The sequence below is a fragment of the Staurois parvus genome, unplaced genomic scaffold (genome assembly GCF_062004578.1).
Source record: "Staurois parvus isolate SC_StPar_1 unplaced genomic scaffold, SC_StPar_1.0 ptg000919l, whole genome shotgun sequence".
Taxonomy (NCBI): Eukaryota; Metazoa; Chordata; class Amphibia; order Anura; family Ranidae; genus Staurois; species Staurois parvus.
The window spans coordinates 423523-441044 of record NW_028318715.1 but is presented as its reverse complement, the minus strand read 5'-3'; the positions used below and the strand labels follow the sequence as shown (position 1 = coordinate 441044).

General features: G+C 44.3%; 1 protein-coding gene across 1 annotated transcript in view; it reads right to left on the bottom strand.

Annotated features, from left to right (window-relative positions):
- Positions 1-1468: 1468 nt before the first annotated feature.
- Positions 1469-17522, bottom strand: part of LOC149442043 (collagen alpha-1(XXI) chain-like) — a 68859-nt gene continuing 52805 nt past the window's right edge. Inside the window, exons 5-8 of the mRNA XM_089656577.1 lie at positions 4006-4231; positions 2709-2882; positions 1531-1608; positions 1469-1474 (exon numbers count right to left, since the gene is read on the bottom strand). Of these exons, the coding sequence (XP_089512703.1) occupies positions 1469-1474; positions 1531-1608; positions 2709-2882; positions 4006-4231 (484 nt within the window). The remainder of the gene's footprint in view (positions 1475-1530; positions 1609-2708; positions 2883-4005; positions 4232-17522) is intronic.

The following is a 17522-nucleotide window of genomic DNA, read 5'->3' as shown; positions in this document are numbered from 1 at the left end:
TAGTATACTGTATAATACATGAGATTATATGCTGTCTAGATAAAAAGTACAAAATATATTAATAAAACATACTCTCTACTTACCCTTGGATCATTCTGTAAAGAAAACAAAAGTAAGAAACTTTAATATTTCAACTGAGAGGGTTTATGAGTTTGTTATTTGAATTGTTACAACATTGTAACTACAACGTGGACTTAAAAATATATATATTTTATCAGAAAATAATGAAAGTATGTAATATACTGCTTGCACACTGCAGCTTGAAAAAGCTCAGTACAGCGTTTTTTTTTAACCGGGGTAAATGCCTCTTGCACATGGTACTGATGTTTGAGTATCTGCTTTTTGGACGTAATTTCAAACTTTTCTTTTGCATGTATTTGTGTTTATTTATTGATTATATTTGCCGCGTATATGCGGGTTCACACATTTGTGTGCACAACATATTCTTAGGGAAAATTAATTACGCATTGCGCAACACGCGGCGTAAATTACTGACCAAAAATGCAGGTTTTCTTTTTTTCTACTGAGGAATACGTACCACTTGCGCTTGTATCTGGTCGGAAGTCGAAATGACGAGAGGGCTTCCCTTGCGGCTGAGTGCAGAGCACCCCTGAAGGTGGTGACAGGGAGTGCTGTGGCCAAAGACGCACGGGTTGTCTGCTGCAGAGTAACCTGATGTGCAGGGTGGATGAGGCACTTGGAAGGGATTTGACCTTGCACCGGTTTCAGCAGGGCAGAAGAAACTCTAGATAAGCAGGTGAAGTCTTTGCCATGCCAGGGTACCAGCAGAACAGGTGGAACTCCAGATCTTGGCAGATGAGCAGAACAAGAGGCAGAGTCAGGAACCATCACCAGGATCGTGCACAGTTCAGTCAGGAACAGAAGCAGAAGCAGATCAAGCTGAGGTGGAAGCAGGCAGTCCGAATTCCATATAACATGCCGGGGTCAGAGCCAGGAGAGAAGCCAAGACAGGTCCAGAAGCAAGCTGAGTCAGCAACGGGAAATCCAAAAGTATAGCAACACAGAAGCACAAAGAAACAGGGGGCTGACGATCATCCAGCAAATTGTGCAGCAGAGTGATAGGCCACTGAGCGCAAAGCACTGTCACGTTTTGTGTGTGCCATTGCACACTGGCATGCGCGGTTGTGCGCACATGTGCATTCACGTGGGCACGCACCCAAGTACCCGCACACAATGTCTGCACACATTTCTACACAAATTAGAGTGGCCATGCTGAATGTTGGCAGATGTGCCCTTTCTTCTGAGGCTCATCCTCTGGCAGCTTGTTTACACTTTTGTGTGCAAAGGCACATTGTAAATAATGGGCTACATTTTACCTTAGTAAAAAAAAAAATGCTGTACTGAGATTTTTCAAGCAGCAGTGTGCAAAGGGCCAAAATGTAGCCCATTATTTACAATGCACCTGTGCAAACAGGCTCATAAACAAGTGGCGCATATTCTTCAAACATCAATACTGTGTGCAAGAGGCCATATAGTCAATAGTCTTATAAGTTTTTGTTTTTAACTTACCACAGTGTAGATTTCACAGGCTGTCTCTCGTTCACTCTGCTCTGGATCACAGTACAATCTTAATTTTTGTATCTCCATCTAAATACATAGTAGGATATTAGACATTAAATACAAGTAACAACATTATGATTATTCATGTACAATATATATATATATTGTACATATCTTAAGTTATCTATAATTATAGACCTGGCTCACTTGCTGATCTAGCTACTACCTCCCATAACTGTCCCCACATCCCTCACTTACCACCCTCACAATTCTGTTCAGTAAGCAAAGATCGTTCACTAACCTGAAAACCTTTTCTTTTAAGCTTCTTTTTCATACAGTGATCTAAATTCAGCTTATTCAGAAGGAACCGGCTGAATTTTGATCATTTTAGTGCCTTCCCTGCTCAACAGAAGTTGACTGTTCCATGCACTTCTGTCGAGGAGACTTGTTGGAAAACTTTTGTTGATTAGCAACTGCATACATTGATCAATTTATTCTGAAAGCAGGACTTGCCGCAATGTCCCAGTGGTGGGGATTCCTCCTTCCACTTAGTGTGTTGTCTGAACGAAGAAAAAATGACCTTCTATGGTCTAACTTTAGGCAGTGAGACTCTCTAATCACAGTGCCACTGACTGCAAAGAATTAGTCTTACTAAAAGCATTCTCCATAAACAAGCCCACGAATGCAGCCCTGCAATACATTCCCAGGGCAAATTTGTCGCAGGGCAGTGGTGAGACCTATAGAAGGAGCCATAAAACACCATGGGTTTAATTCACTAAAGGTGACAAGGCTGTTCACTTTGGTTGGGGATTTTTCCCTTGGCTTAGTGAATAAGGTGAAGCTCTTCTGACTTCCATCATAATAGAAGAAGGAGGAAAATCCCTCCAAAGTGAGAGAATCCTGGTTGTCACCAGAACTTGTGTTCCCATCGGAAGATTTCCCATTTACCCTGTTCTTGTGATGACCCAAAATTATGGATTTTCTTCCATTTTCATTCTTGGTAACAATGGTATACCAGGCAAATAGAAAGGGAGAATCTTCCAAACAGGGCCAAAGACAGCAATAAAAACCTGATCTGTGTTCTACTCCCTCTCCACTCTATACAAAACTAGTTGTAATTCTGGCAAAATTTTCTAGGACAACATAGTATAGCTTAGAATTATTTTTATTTGTAAAACAAAACTTACAGAAAGAGATTCTTCAGATCTCTGTCTCTTTAAAACTTGTGTTTTGCCATTGATAAATATTGGTCCAATTTCTTCAAGGGCTCGATTCTCAATGAGAGTGTCATCCAGAAACAGAGCAGCACTTTTACTTTTTACAAGGATCTTCAGCTGATGCCATTTCTCGTCAAATAATACCTGCATACGAGTATTTTGTTATTAGATACATTTTTTTAATTTTTACTGTGCCTCTATTTAAAACTGAACTCTAGGCATGAAAAGTTAAATTTAAATAAATTCCTCAATAGAAACAAATGATATAAATCCACTATTCTGTCCCAAAACTAGTAGACAGCACAAAAATATCAGAACAGCTGTTCACTGGAGTCTTATCACACAGATTTTTTTAATTAATGGCAGTATTTCTTTTTGGGGTCAAGCCACACAAATGTATTGTTCAGTAGCAGCCTGGTCACACCGATCCAACTTTGAAACTGGAAATTGCACAATTTCAAAGTCGGATGTCATTCTGACTTGAAGTGCAACTTGCAAGACATCTGCTCAGATGTCTATGCAAGTCACTCCTGAAGTCATGCACAGGGGCGGACTGACAACTCATGGGGCCCCCGGGCAATAGGGGATCATGGGGCCCCTGTGTCCTTCCCTAAACGCAAAAAAGCCTATGAAAAAGGTACCAGGGGCATCTAATGGGGCCCCCTACTGACCCCGGGCCCTCGGGCAGCGCCCGAGTTTCCAAATGGTCAGTCCGCCCCTGGTCATGCACATACTAGTTTAGACCAAGTCAGAATCGCACCGATATGACCGCTTTAATTTCGGGCAATAAGGTGCGACTTGCAACTCTCATGGCATGGCAAATCACATGACAAGTTGTACCCAGTATGACCAGAATGTTATAGATGAAATCAGCCTGGACCAATGTAACTATGTCCAAATTGCCATACCTGAAATTTAGCTTTAAGGAAGGTTTCTGAATATTTATTAGAGGTACTTATATAGCACTGTCAATTTACGCAGCGCTTTACATATATATATTGTATTCACATCAGTCCCTAACCTTCTAGGGGTGTACAATCTAAGGTCCCTAACTCACATTCATACATACACATACTAGGGACAATTTAGACAGGATTCAATTAACCTACCAGCATGTCCTTGGAGTGTGGGAGGAAACCTACACAGGCACAGGGAGAACATGCATACTCCAGGTGGTGCCATGGTTGGGATTTGAACCAACAATCCTAGTACTGCCAGGCAGAAATGCTAACCATTTAGCCACTGTGCTGCTCACGCAGTTTCTTACCTTTAATTTTAGATCTTTAAATGTAATCACTTGGGATTTTGCATTCAGTTGTGTGGCAGTAAAAATGACTGAGTTGTCAGTGCCATCTAGAGTGACTGCTGCCTGGACCTCTCCTGCTTTGGACAATATTCTCCACAGATCAATGATGTCCTGTTCTTCAGGAGAATGTAAACGTATGGTAGCCACAAACACATAGGAGGGAGGCAGACCTTCAGGAAATATGTCTCTGTTAAAAATATAATTTCATAGTGAAGAAAACTGAAAATCTATAGTATTAATAAATCTAAGAAGTGCCTGACTTCACCATAACCTATTGTTTATACTGTTCCATTTTAAGATGGACAAATTAAAACAAATGTGTGGGAAAAAATCCTACATGCAGTTAACATCCTGTGAATGGCAAAAATAATCCATGTGACTCCTGTGCTGACAAATAATTTTGACCTATCGATAAAGTGTATGTCAAAGTCAAAAACTTTTTTTCTAGTTTTAGCCCTGGTTCACATTAATGCGGTGCGGGAAATGCAGCGAATCCTGTGCATTTCCCGCACTGCATTGGAATTGCACAGCGTCCATGTGATCTGGTACGGGTGTCAATGTTAAATTAACGACACACCAAAACAGATTTGAAAATGCAGTATGATTACCAGAATACGCATCGCATGGGAGTGAACATCCATGTGATGCAAATCAGGTGCGGGGGGGAAAAAAAGGGTCCTGCACCTCTTTGGTGCAGATGCAATGCGATTTGAGCCATACGAAACGAGATCGCATGTGATTTGCACAGGAATGCGGTGCCACACCGCATTAGTGTGAACCAGGGCTTAACTACAATGTGGGGATTAGAACTTCTGGGTTTTTAATATTTATAGAGATATTTATACAGGTATTTATAGAGATTTATCCTCATTTCTTGTCCTGCAAACAATATTTTCACTATACAGGAAATTATGGAAAATCCACAACAGGGACACAGATGGTAAAATTTGATAAGGGTTCTATCCTTCTCCTACTGTTTGCCTGGTAAAATGTTGTTAGCAACCCTGAAAGTATCTCTCCAACAGAGTCCCAGATAGTATGATAAACCCCAACGAGGTTACTAACCTTTCCCCATTTTATCCAAAACTGAGGAAAATATTGTGGCTACACATGCACCTTAACACCAGTTGTCCCACACATTTGGGTATCTACCTTTGATAGTGTTACCCGGTACGTTTTCGGCATCACTGAACACTCATTGCATTTGAAAGCATTTCACAAGGGCAAAGTGGAACTTAAGATGTTAGAACAGAGGTTTGTCTGCGATGTTTGTGTTTGTCTTTTGTTTGCTTTTTCTGATACATTATCCACTTGAGCTCCAGAAGATTTTACCCCCTTTCATGACCAGGCCATGATTTGCTATTCAGCACTATGCTAATCTAACTGGCACTTGCGCAGTCATGCAACACTGTACCCAAATTAAATTTATTATTTTTTTCACAAAAATAGAGCTTTCTTTTGGTGGTATTTGATTACCATTGGGTTTTTATTTCTTGTCATATAAACAGAAAAATACCGAAAAGTTTGAAAAGAAACTATAGTTTTTTACTCTGTCATAAAACGTATCCAATAAAATCAAATTTCGTCCTAAATTTAGGCCAAAATGTTTTCTGCTACATCTCTATGGTAAAAATCCCAATAAGTGTATATGGGTTGGTTTGTGTAAAAGTTATAGCATCTACAAACTACGGTATATATTTGATCCTGATGTTCTTATGGCCTCATTTCTGGAGGCCCTAAAACGCAAGGACAATACAAATACCCCCAAACGACCCCTTTTTGGAAAGTAAAAAGCCTGAGGTATTTAGTAAGAAGAATGGCAAGTTTTTAGATGTTGTCATATTTTGTCATAATTTTTTTGAAAATGAAGAAATTGAATAAAATAGTTTTTTTTTTTCATTCTGTCACCAATGCAATACAGTGTCATCATAAAACTGGTGTGGTGGTGATCAAGGCCACTGATTGCTGACAGTTTTAAAATAAATAAATAAACATTTTTAATTCCATTTTTCAAACATTTTTTTAAAAAATGTTTACAATTTTTTTAACATACTTTCATCAGATTACTATTCTGAGGGGGTGATCAGAGATTTTTTTTTTGCTGTTACAATGAACATCATTGTAACAGAAAAGTTTTAAACTGTCGTGAACTGTCAACTGTCATCACTAGTCATCTGTGATTGGCTACAGCTAATCACATGGTACAGAGTGCTGTGATTGGCTCAGTTACCATCTGATAGCTGTGGGCCAATCACAGCATAGTCAGCACAGCTGTTATGAATGAATTCATTCATAACAGCTTTGTTGACACTGAGATCATGTGATCGCAAGTACAGGGGTCCGCATTCTGCAGAGCTCCCCTTAGCCCGAGCAGGCAAAATGACGTTCATTTACATGATTTTGCCTGCAGGTACCAACCTGCCACAGTATATGTACTGTGGCTGGTCGGTAATTGGTTATAAGGGTGTTAAATGCCATAATAAGTATTATGTTTTCCAAGAGAGCTAAAAATCACAAAGGCAAATAACACATACATTATAGCTTGGTAAATTGAGACGATAGTCAAATAACATACCATTAGATTAATAAGCCTCCTTGAACCAGTTTATCTATAGTAGTGTGTAGGAACATGTAAGGACCTTGCCTAAGCTGGAGTGTCCCTAATTTATTTGAGGGTGTTTGCAGCTAGGTTGTAACCCGGGGCGGACTGACCGTTTGGAAACTCGGGCACTGCCCGAGGGCCCGGGGTCAGTAGGGGGCCCCATGAGATGTCCCTGGTACCTTTTTCATAGGCTTTTTTGAGTTTGGGCAAGGACACAGGGGCCCCATGATTCCCTATTGCCCGGGGGCCCCATAAGTTGTCAGTCCACCCTGGTTGTAACCATCCTGAGCTATCTATATTTTTTGAACTTTGCTAGTTCTCCTGTATTGATTGTGTCTGCCTGTTACTGCTGAAGAGGTTCCAGTACTCAGTGCAGTAAGGATAATCAGAGAGATATAAATACATGCCTCGCCCAACCAATCCCTGAGGTCTTTATTCAGAGGTATGGTTTGGGTAGATGACACATGTATGGAGCACCTTTCCAGAGTTTTTTCCACCTGGGATTCAGCCTGTTCTGTTTTTTGGTCTTGCCTTAGTCAGGTCATGTGCTGAAGGCCCAAAATGTTAGCTCTGCTCTGCTGGAGTGCATATCTGGGGGGAGCTGGACCTAAAGGATGGCAGACTAGAAGGAGCATCTGTAACAAATCTTCTTGTTGAAGAGTGTCACTGAAAAGCTAAGTAAAAGCTACTGCTGGCCATTGCAAGAAAGATTTATTGCCTACACATCAAGGTATCTGTGACTGCTATTAAAGGATCAAGGGCCAGATGTATTAGTGAGAGACCCACTGCTACCCAGGAAAGACTGTGACTACTTTTACAGGGTCATAGATCTGTCTGGCTGTTCTTACAGGGTCAATGGTCACCAAGGGCTCCTGCTAAAGGGTATGATACTTTTTGAACACCTTTCTTTACTTCTTTTTGGATACTCTGCACCTCTAAACCCTTTTTTTTCTAGAATTGAATTTATCTATAAAAGTTAAAGAAGAAAAACGTGACTGGCACCCAACTCGTTTTTTCCCTATTGTTTGCCAAGAGCCTGACTCTGAGATGGAACTTTTAGCCTACTACTTTGGGGGGGGGGGGTTATTCTGCATAACCCCAAGATGAAGAGTACTACAAACATATGACTTTAATCTTCTCCAGACTTATGTGAATGGTTTCATATACTTACTAAAGCACTAGATAAGGGGTAGGAAAACTTAAAGAGGTGGAGATCTACCTGAACCACATGGTAGAGATCACTGGACCCAGTTTTGCCATCTCACACCTGATTTAAACCTCCAAATACTAAGTACTACCATATTGCAGTTGCATACATGGGTTTAAACCAAGCGGTGAGGAGGCAACATATCACCTCCTCACCACCTGTCAAACACACTCGGATCGCTTTTCAGAAGAGCAGCAGTGGCTGCTGCATTTGTGAATGACCCCTTAGTTGTATTGAGCAGCGGCACCCTTAGGGCTCCCTCACACGTAAAGTTGGGGGGTGGTAAAACCCTAACCCCTCCCCCTTAGCTACTGAGGCAGCATCCAAAGGTGTACACATGTCGCAGCATGAATTAAACCCCCTGTTGCTTTTGTTGGGTGTTACCACCTGCCAGCCACTAACCATTCAAGTAAATGGGGCCACCCTGCAAATGCCCCGCAACTGTATGTTTCTGTGGGGTCCAAGGGGTTGAAGCAGGTGGTAAGAAAGCAACACAATGCTGCCTGCTTTAACCCCCTGTTTGCTGTACTGCACAAGGTCGCAGAGCACTTGCAAAGCGGCCTCATTCACTTAAATGAGTCATGCTTGGCAGGTACTACACCCACCAACCATGAGAGGACATATAACTCCTGCTGTGGCTGCTACATGTGTACACCCCTGGCTACTGCAGCTAAACGCGGAACGGTTTAGATGAGGGGGTTAAAAACATGTCCTAACTATAGAGTTTTATCAACTCCCAAACTGCAAATATAAATGAAGCCTTACTGTTCTGAGCCCTCCATAAGTAGGGTTGCCACTTCATCCCTTTAAAACCGAACACATTAATTACGCAGGTTCTATTGCTGATTAAGGTGGTAATTAAACTCACTTAGTGCCTTATGTGCAGTAAATTAGCCTCAGAACCTGTGTAATTAATATGTGTTCGGTTTTAAAGGGATGAGATGGCAACCCTACCTATAAGGTTGCTTTTACACTGATGTGTGATTTACTGTACCTGAACCACGGATGCAGTGAATTTGCAACTTTCCTGCGTTAGCTGTGCTTACCCATAGACTTCTATTATATCCTGCAGGTGTGGTGCACTTTCTGAAAGCTCACCAGAACTCTTACATTCAGTTTTGATGCGCTTTCAGAAAGTGCTCCAAACCCTCAGTATATACTAGAAGTCTATGGCTAAGCACAGCAAACTCGCAGGAAAGCTGCAGATATACTGCACTGCACCCACAGTATGGATAATCTGCAACGCATCAGTGCGAAAGCAGCCCTATACTCAGGGGCGGACTGACCATTTGGAAACTCGGGCACTGTCCGAGGGCCCGGGGTCAGTAGGGGACCCCATGAGATGCCCCTGGTACCTTTTTCATAGGCTTTTTTGAGTTTGGGCAAGGACACAGGGGCCCCATGATGCCTATTGCCCGGGGGCCCCATGAGTTGTCAGTCCGCCCCTGCCTATACTATTGTACCCAGTGTATTGCTTCACACTGACCTGAAGATCTCTACTTTCCTGCTGCTCAAAGCACTCTGGAGACCACTAGCAGGGATAAGAGGTGGAGTGTAGATGGCATCACTCCTCATGGGACAGGAGTCAGCACTATGGAGGAGCCATCAGCTTATGCGGCTCTTGCTCCCTACTACAGCTCCAACTTTACAAGTAGCTCCTCTGCGTTGCACTCTGTTTGATGCTGTGGGATGGTGGCTCAGCAAGCCCTGATTGCAATCTACCAGTCACCTGGCCATGATCTACTGCTAGATCACGATCTACTGGTTGCTGACCCCTGCACTAGCTCATACTATATAAATGTAGGAATTAAAGGGCTGCATTTTTTTGGGTTTCAACAAATACAGGCAAAATGTATACTGTGTGTACTAGCAAAAATGAACTACTTTAGTAATTCACCCCAGTGAACAAACACCTATTATTAGTTGGAACCAGTTTGTTTATTACTGACATTCATGCTTTCAAATTATTATTGGTAATAAAAGAGACAACAGTGACAAAAAAATCTATGAATGTAAATACTAAATACTACTGCATCGAGATAAGTCTGAACAATTATAACCCATTTCCAGTAGTTAGGAGGGGAACATTATACTAACATTTGTTAAACTATATATTATCTATGGGAGGCAATTAGTATTTGCTCACATTAAGCTGCACCTTATCTGTGTATCCTGGACTGTAGCTGTTAACCGCTGCAGAACTTCTTTCTTTGTTACTGCAGCATTGTCCTTCTGCAGTGCGGACAGGGTTAAACTGAATTGTCATTAATGCAGAAATTCAGCAGCCATCTTTAAGGAGACCACTTAGCAGTGCTTATCTATGGAGCGTCTCCAGTGCAGAGGGAAGCCATCTTGGCTGAGTCCAATTTGGATCCTGGAGGACAGTGATTAGCTGATAGAACAAAGCAAGGAAAAATAGGTCTGCAGGCTGCTAAAGAAAGGGGCAGAGGACTATCTTGAAGCAAGCAGGTGTGTGTGGAAAAGACTAGGCTGCTACTGGCTGAATGGATCCCTGCCATAGCTGACCATAGCATAACTCAGAGAAGAGACCAAGGACCTTCTCCCTGGAGGAGTGTGAAGTATGCTTTGTATGCCTATTGGGATCAAACTGTACTAGAGAGTACTCTCACCACTTGTAAATAGGGAACAGAGTAACATTATTGTTGGATTAATTGGCTAGGTTAACACATATGCGGTTGGTGCGGCAAGTATCCCTGCACCTTTTAAAGAATCACAGCCACACAGGAAATGCATGCTGCTTTTGCACCAAGAGATTTCCCACACCTGAAAATTAGGGATGCACCAAAATTTCGTCCACCACAACATACCGGCCGAAAATAGCCCTAGCGGCATTTTGCTGATAGGAAAAATTTAGCCGATACAGGTGCCAATACAGGAGACTGTGTGTACTGCAGATTTGAGGGGTTGGCTGAGAAAGGCAGGAGAGGAGCAGTGTATACAATGACTGGCGGCCACTATCTGTCAGTGCCGGTTTTTAAATGTAATTATCAGATTTTTTTTTCTTCACTATAGCTCACAGAATTAGCTGTCACTTTCCCCCCAGCTAAAAGAAACAAAGATTCCTTTTATTTTATTTCCCGAGATAAAAGAAACAAATTTCCTTTAGCTATGGGGAAAGTGACAGCTAATTCTGTGAGTTATAGTTAAGAAAAAATAAATCCGGCAATTGCATTTAAAAACCGACACTGACATATAGTGACAGCCAGTGAGGGAGCCTCTCTGTATACACTGCTCCCTCACTGTATACACTGCTCCTCTCCTTGCACACACTGCCCCCCATCCCTCCCCCCTACAAAGAGGACCTGTCACTCATATGCTATTACACAGGGGACTATTGGTCCCCTATGTGATAGCAATAAAATCATAAGCTAAAAAAATAAATAAAAATATACATGAAAGTAGAAAAAAAATTGGAGCTTCCCCACCCCCACAGGTAACCAAAGTCTATTTTTGCATTTCCTAACTATTTTAAGCCATAACATAAATTATGGATACGTTAGAACCTTCACTGACATTTCTGTAGGCGTAGGGCATTGTATTTAGTTGATATATGGATTGCATAAGTCTTCTAGTTTTAGGCATCTTTTCAAACAGATACTCCCTTCATTTATTTATTCTGCACTCCTGTGACCAGGGGCGGACTGACAACTCATGAGGCCCCCGGGCAATAGGGGATCATGGGGCCCCTGTGTCCTTGCCCAAACTCAAAAAAGCCTGTGAAAAAGGTACCAGGGGCATCTCATGGGGCCCCCTACTGACCCCGGGCCCTCGGGCAGTGCCTGAGTTTCCAAATGGTCAGTCCGCCCCTGCCTGTGACCCGTTTTCTGCTGACAGTGGGCTGAAGCCTGCTGTCAGCTGACATCACTCAACCAGTCCAGGCTGGAGAAAGATCCCAACTTTAAAGTCAGGATCCATCCCAGAGTATGGAGCAGCACCCGGTTCAGCCTCTCAGCGATGCGCTGAGAGCCTGACCCAGCCGCTCTCACCCCCTCCACAGCACAGGAGTGCGGGGGAGGGGCAGAGCAGACAGCAGTGACCACTCTCTGCTCACAGTGGCAAGGCTGATGTTAGAAAACACTGGGCCCCATACAGCCAACCTGACAGTGCCCCCTTCAAAAAGAAAAAAAAAACACAGTTTACTATGCTTAAGTTATGAATGAACACAGTGAGTGATCAGTATCAATCACTCAATTGCATTCATTCAAGAAAGGAAGGGGCTGGTTAATGGGACATATTTGTCAGACCCTTCCCCCACTCTCCATCCTGAAAGGTCCTATTGTTTGTTTGCAGCTTCCAGTGGGAAGGAGAGGAGGGCAGCCAGCATTGTGGGGCCCAGGCAGCAGGGTGAATTAGATGTGTACTGGGAGGGTGATTGGCATGGTGGGTGGGTGGGTGAGGGGCAATTACTGGAACCGATCCCCTGTATGGCTTTCTCTGCACAGCTGAAAAAGAGCGGAACAGAGAGGAGAAGAATCAAGCTTTCAGAAGCTGCAAAGAAAGCCATACAGGGGATCGGTTCCAGTAATTGCCCCTCACCATGCCGATTACCCTCTCTGCCCACATCCAAATCACCCAGCTGCCTGGGCCCTGTACAGGAGGTACCCCCTTATCCACAGCCCTGCACACCAGTGGTGAGAGCTCAGTGATCAGGGGTCATGTGTTCGCTGAGTTCTCACACTTACAGCCGGCAGGGAACAGATGCAGCATTGCACCGATGCTGCATCCACCTAGGTAAGCATAATTTTGAAAAAAAAACCCATCCCTGTGTAGCAAGAGAGATTAATCCTGTCTCATGGCTGTGATCTGCTGACTGGACTCTCCTGTGTAACCTGACACTTGCCCTGACACAGACAAAGCAGTGAGGGATTTCAGCCCCCCTTTCTCCTCTCAGACTGTAAGAGAGTGAGAGAGCCAATTATAAGAGCCATTAAAGGAGCCAATGACAAGGACTCTGTCAAACAGGAAGTGCAGGTGCAAAGCATTGTGGACGATGGAGTCTTGAACAGAAACGGCCTTATAGGCTAATATGGAGATAGAATTAAAAAAAAGAACTACGAAAGCCATCATGCTTGGGGAGAGCAGAGTGAAGGGATCCATCTTGGGGTTTGTCCTGAGGAGGGGGAGATTGCATGTGGCAGGAGAGAGATTGGACCTGGCAAAGAAGTGCTTATGGGCAGTGCACTGGATGCTTGGTGATCTGGATCAGACAAAGGAACATCCAAACTGAGAGAAGTGGTCTACAGTACAGTGCCTATACTGACAGTGTGAAGTGCTCATGGTGAGGTGACCAGAGGAGCCTGTCATTTCCAGGACGATCGTTTGGGCCTTTGTCACAGGATCTGGTGAGAGGGATTTCTCCCATTGTCAGATGACAGGAACACTGCACACATACTGCCATGGGATTACAATTATACTTTAAGTGTTTAAGGAGTTTAAGTGCACCAACGAAAGTGGCTAGCTGAAGATCCCAAGATTCATCCTGTTACAAAGAGACTGAAGTCACTGGTGGCATACGGGCACGTGCATGCGCATGCGTAGTCAGGCCTCTATATTGCATGGTGTGTGAGGGAATAGCTTTACCTTGGAAAGTAGCTATTAAGCATCATTTGGGTACAGTGTTTTCCTATTGGGATCATGGTGTCGGGGGTTAGAAGGGAGATGTCTGACACAACAGAGAGTCATTCTTCTGCTCTCCTCCTGCTTGGACATCATAGAGCCAAATTTATGTAGAGGAGTTAAATCCACTTTGAGGTCTCCATTTAAGTGTTTGCCTCTGCTCTTGGGGTTATTCACGGTTGGAATCCCCTGAAAGCAGACGGAGTGTAAAAGTGAGTTATATTGCTTTCGGTCACAGTATTTGCTGTTCTCTTGATTCTCCTAACATATACCTGTTGTTAATGTTTATTCCTTCCCATAGAGGTCTACAGTAAAGCTGATCTCTGTGTTTTATTATAACGTGTACTTTTCATTGATCCTTGCACTTACACTATTGCCAGGTGTGCCAGTTGGGGCTGAGACAGTTCTTGGGGTTGAGAAGCAGAGTGGCGGAGTGAACAAACTTAAGCAGCCCCTACGGGGGTATCGCTACATGTGGGGGCTCGTCCAGGATAATTTCCAATACTCTGCAATCAACTCTTAAAGATAGTGCCATGCTGGACCCAGAAGTCAGAACCTCAAAGCCAGGGACATCCTCAGAAGAATCCCCTTCTCTGCTAGTGGCTGAGTTTGGCAAACTAGTTACAGGGCTTCTCAAAAACTCAGTAGGGTCCACCAATTATGAGTATCGCAAACTACAGTTCTTCTCGGGGAAAGTTCCCACACCTTCAGGTGAAGATGACTTTTATACTTGGATGGATCAAGCCATCCAAGCGGTGGAAGAGTGGGATGTGATTGACACGGTAAAGAGACAGAGGGTGGTAGAGAGCCTGCGGGCACCAGCTTCTGATGTAGTTCGAAACCTGAAACGGGATAAACCCACCTGCTCAGTTTCTGAGTGTCTAGAAGCACTCTGTGAAGTTTATGGGAGAGTTGAAGATTGCACAGAATTAATCTATCTCTTTCATCACACTTATAAAATGGAGGGTGAGAAATTAATAAACTATGTCACACGGCTGGATAAAACCCTTCAACAAGTTTTAATGAAAGGTGGGATGAAAGCTGAAGAGGCCAATAAATCCTTAATGCTACAGGTGCAAAGGGGAGCCCAGCCACTGGATCCCATTGTGCTACAACTTCGATCCAGGAGTCCAACTGACCTCCTCACTTACTCCAAATTCATAAAGGCTATTAGAGAGGAAGAAGCTCTCATTGCAGCCAAGGCACAGATACCTGAGTCTGCCAAGGGTCTTAAACATGGCGCTACGGCTTACATCATACAGTCTGGGTCTGCATCGGAGACCAGCTCAGATGGAGGGCCCGTCAGCTCTATTGACACTTTGACACAAGCTATAGTTCAGTTGGCACAGGCGCAAACTACTCTACAGCAAACATTCTGTGGAATTCAGAAAACAGTAGGACAAGTGATGGAAGCCCATGCCGATATGCAACAATCACTTGAGGAAGTGAAGCAGACGGTGTCCACTCTGATCAAGGGAGGAAGGGGTGTTGTCTCCTCTAACGATAAGAAGTGTTATCGCTGTGGAGAGGTAGGCCATTTAATCACTAATTGCTCAAATGAAGAGAACCTGACAGACCTTACAGCAGAGTTGGTGAGAACATTAAAGAAGCTGTCTCTTGGAAAGTCGCAGAAAAACCTTCAGAAGGCCCCGGTGAAGGAGCAAACTGGGTGCCCATCTGAAGTAGACAGCTTCATAAAAAAAGACAAGAGGAGACAGCAGCGGAAGTCCAACCCTTTGCAGAAGGCTCCTGTTGTTGCCTCTGAGCGACCCAGTGCCCCATTTACTTTGGCACATATGGTCCAGCAGCGGAGGATCAATGCACACCAGATGCCCAGCACTCAAAGGAGACTCAAACCAGATCAGAATTTTCACAAGAAAGTAGTGCAGATTCAGGCCACCAAACAGACTCAGATCCCAACCACCCCCAAGCTTCCAGACAGGCTGGTGGGACCTGCTCCTGTCATTTCTATCCAAGTAGAGGGAATCTACACTAAGGCCCTTTTGGATACTGGAGCTCAAGTGACCCTTCTCTACCGAGACTTCTATGACAAGCACCTCAAGCACCTGCCCTTGCAGAAGTTGGAAGAGCTGGAGATATGGGGCATTGGCACTCAAAACTTCCCCTATGACGGTTATTTACCAGTCAGGCTGACTTTTGATCGCTCGGTGGCTGGGAAAACTGAGACTTTTGACACGTTAGCAGTGGTCTGTCCTCGCCCAGTAGGGGTCAGTACGGGTTCCCTTATCGTAGGAACCAATACTGATCTGGTCAGAAGACTGTTGACGCCTGTTGTTCTGGAGTCAGACACTTCAACTACAAGTGTGCACCCCTTGTTGAGACAGGCCTATCAGCGCCTGGTGCAAGAACAGAAAGCTCCAGCTGAAGGAGTGGGGAAGATCTGGCGTTTGGACCGAAGGGAGAAGGTGTTACAGCCTGGTGAAGTGGCCTGTTTACAAGCGTCTGTCAAGTTGAACTGGAAGCAACCAGGCCCTTTCATTGCCGTCGAGGCAGATGGCCAGAGGAAAGGTTCGGGAGTAGAGATAATTCCTGAAGTTGTTTCAACTAAAGCGTTACAAAGAAGTCATGGAAAAATCTCAGTTAGTGTCTGCAACATAACGGCCTTACCTGTGAAGATGCCAGCACGGATGTTGTTGGGACAAGTTAACCCAGCCACCCCAGTCTCACTATCTGATTTGGTGGGGGAAGAGAAAGTTGGGATCCCTGCCAAGGAATTTTATCTGGAAAATACTCCCCTTCCACCTGAATGGAAAGAAAGGGCCAAGGCTCAGCTTCAGGGATGGAAGGTTGCATTCTCCAAGAGTGAATTCGATGTGGGATGTGCAAAAAGTGCCAAACACCGAATCCGTCTTAAAGAGGATAAGCCATTCAGGGAGAGAGTTCGACGGATTCCTTTAGGGGACTTGGAAGACCTGCGTGAGCAACTGGCAGAGTTGAAAGGGGCAGGTATCATCCGAGAGTCCCGGAGTCCATATGCTTCTCCAATAGTGGTGGTACGGAAGAAGAATGGTGCATTGAGGCTGTGTATTGATTATCGGTCGCTGAACAGGAGGACCATTCCTGACCAATACACCACCCCAAGAATAGAAGACGCTTTGCAGAGTCTATCAGGGGCCAAGTGGTTTAGTGTGTTGGATTTGAAGAGCGGATACTATCAAATTCCCATGCACCCTGAAGACCAAGAGAAGACCGCTTTCATTACCCCGGTGGGGTTCTTTGAATTCAACTGCATGCCACAAGGCCTCTCCGGTGCCCCAGCCACTTTCCAGAGGTTAATGGAGAAGACGGTGGGAGACATGAACCTGATAGAGGTATTGGTGTACCTAGATGATATCATTGTGTTTGGCAAGACTCTGGAGGAGCACGAAGAGCGTCTAGAGAAGGTACTGAAGAGACTCCATGATGAGGGGTTGAAGTTATCCCTGGAGAAATGCCAGTTCTATCAACCCTCGGTTAACTACCTTGGCCACATTGTGTCTGCTGATGGAGTGGCCACCGACCCCCAGAAGCTAGAGGCCGTCACTTCCTGGCCAAGGCCTACTAATGTGACCGAACTTAGGTCATTTCTGGGATTCTGTTCCTACTACAGAAGATGTGTTGAGGGATTCGCTAAAACAGCTCGCCCACTCAACGAACTACTGAAGAGTGGAGAGGAAGATGATGACCCAGATCTGCCAAAACCTGTTCGATCAGCTGGAGGTCCTAGGAAACCCAGAGAGTCCATTCAAGAACAGTGGACTGCTCAGTGTGAAGAGGCTTTCAGACAGCTGAAGTGGAGTCTAACCACTGCTCCAGTTCTAGCCTATGCAGACCCAACCAAGCCATACGAGCTGCATATTGATGCTAGCAGAGACGGGTTGGGCGGGGTGCTGTATCAAGAGCATGACGGGCACCCTCGGCCTGTTGCCTATGTGAGTCGGAGCTTGGCACCCACTGAGAAGAACTATCCCACACACAAGCTCGAATTTCTGGCTCTAAAGTGGGCAGTAGTAGATAAGCTGAGAGATTACT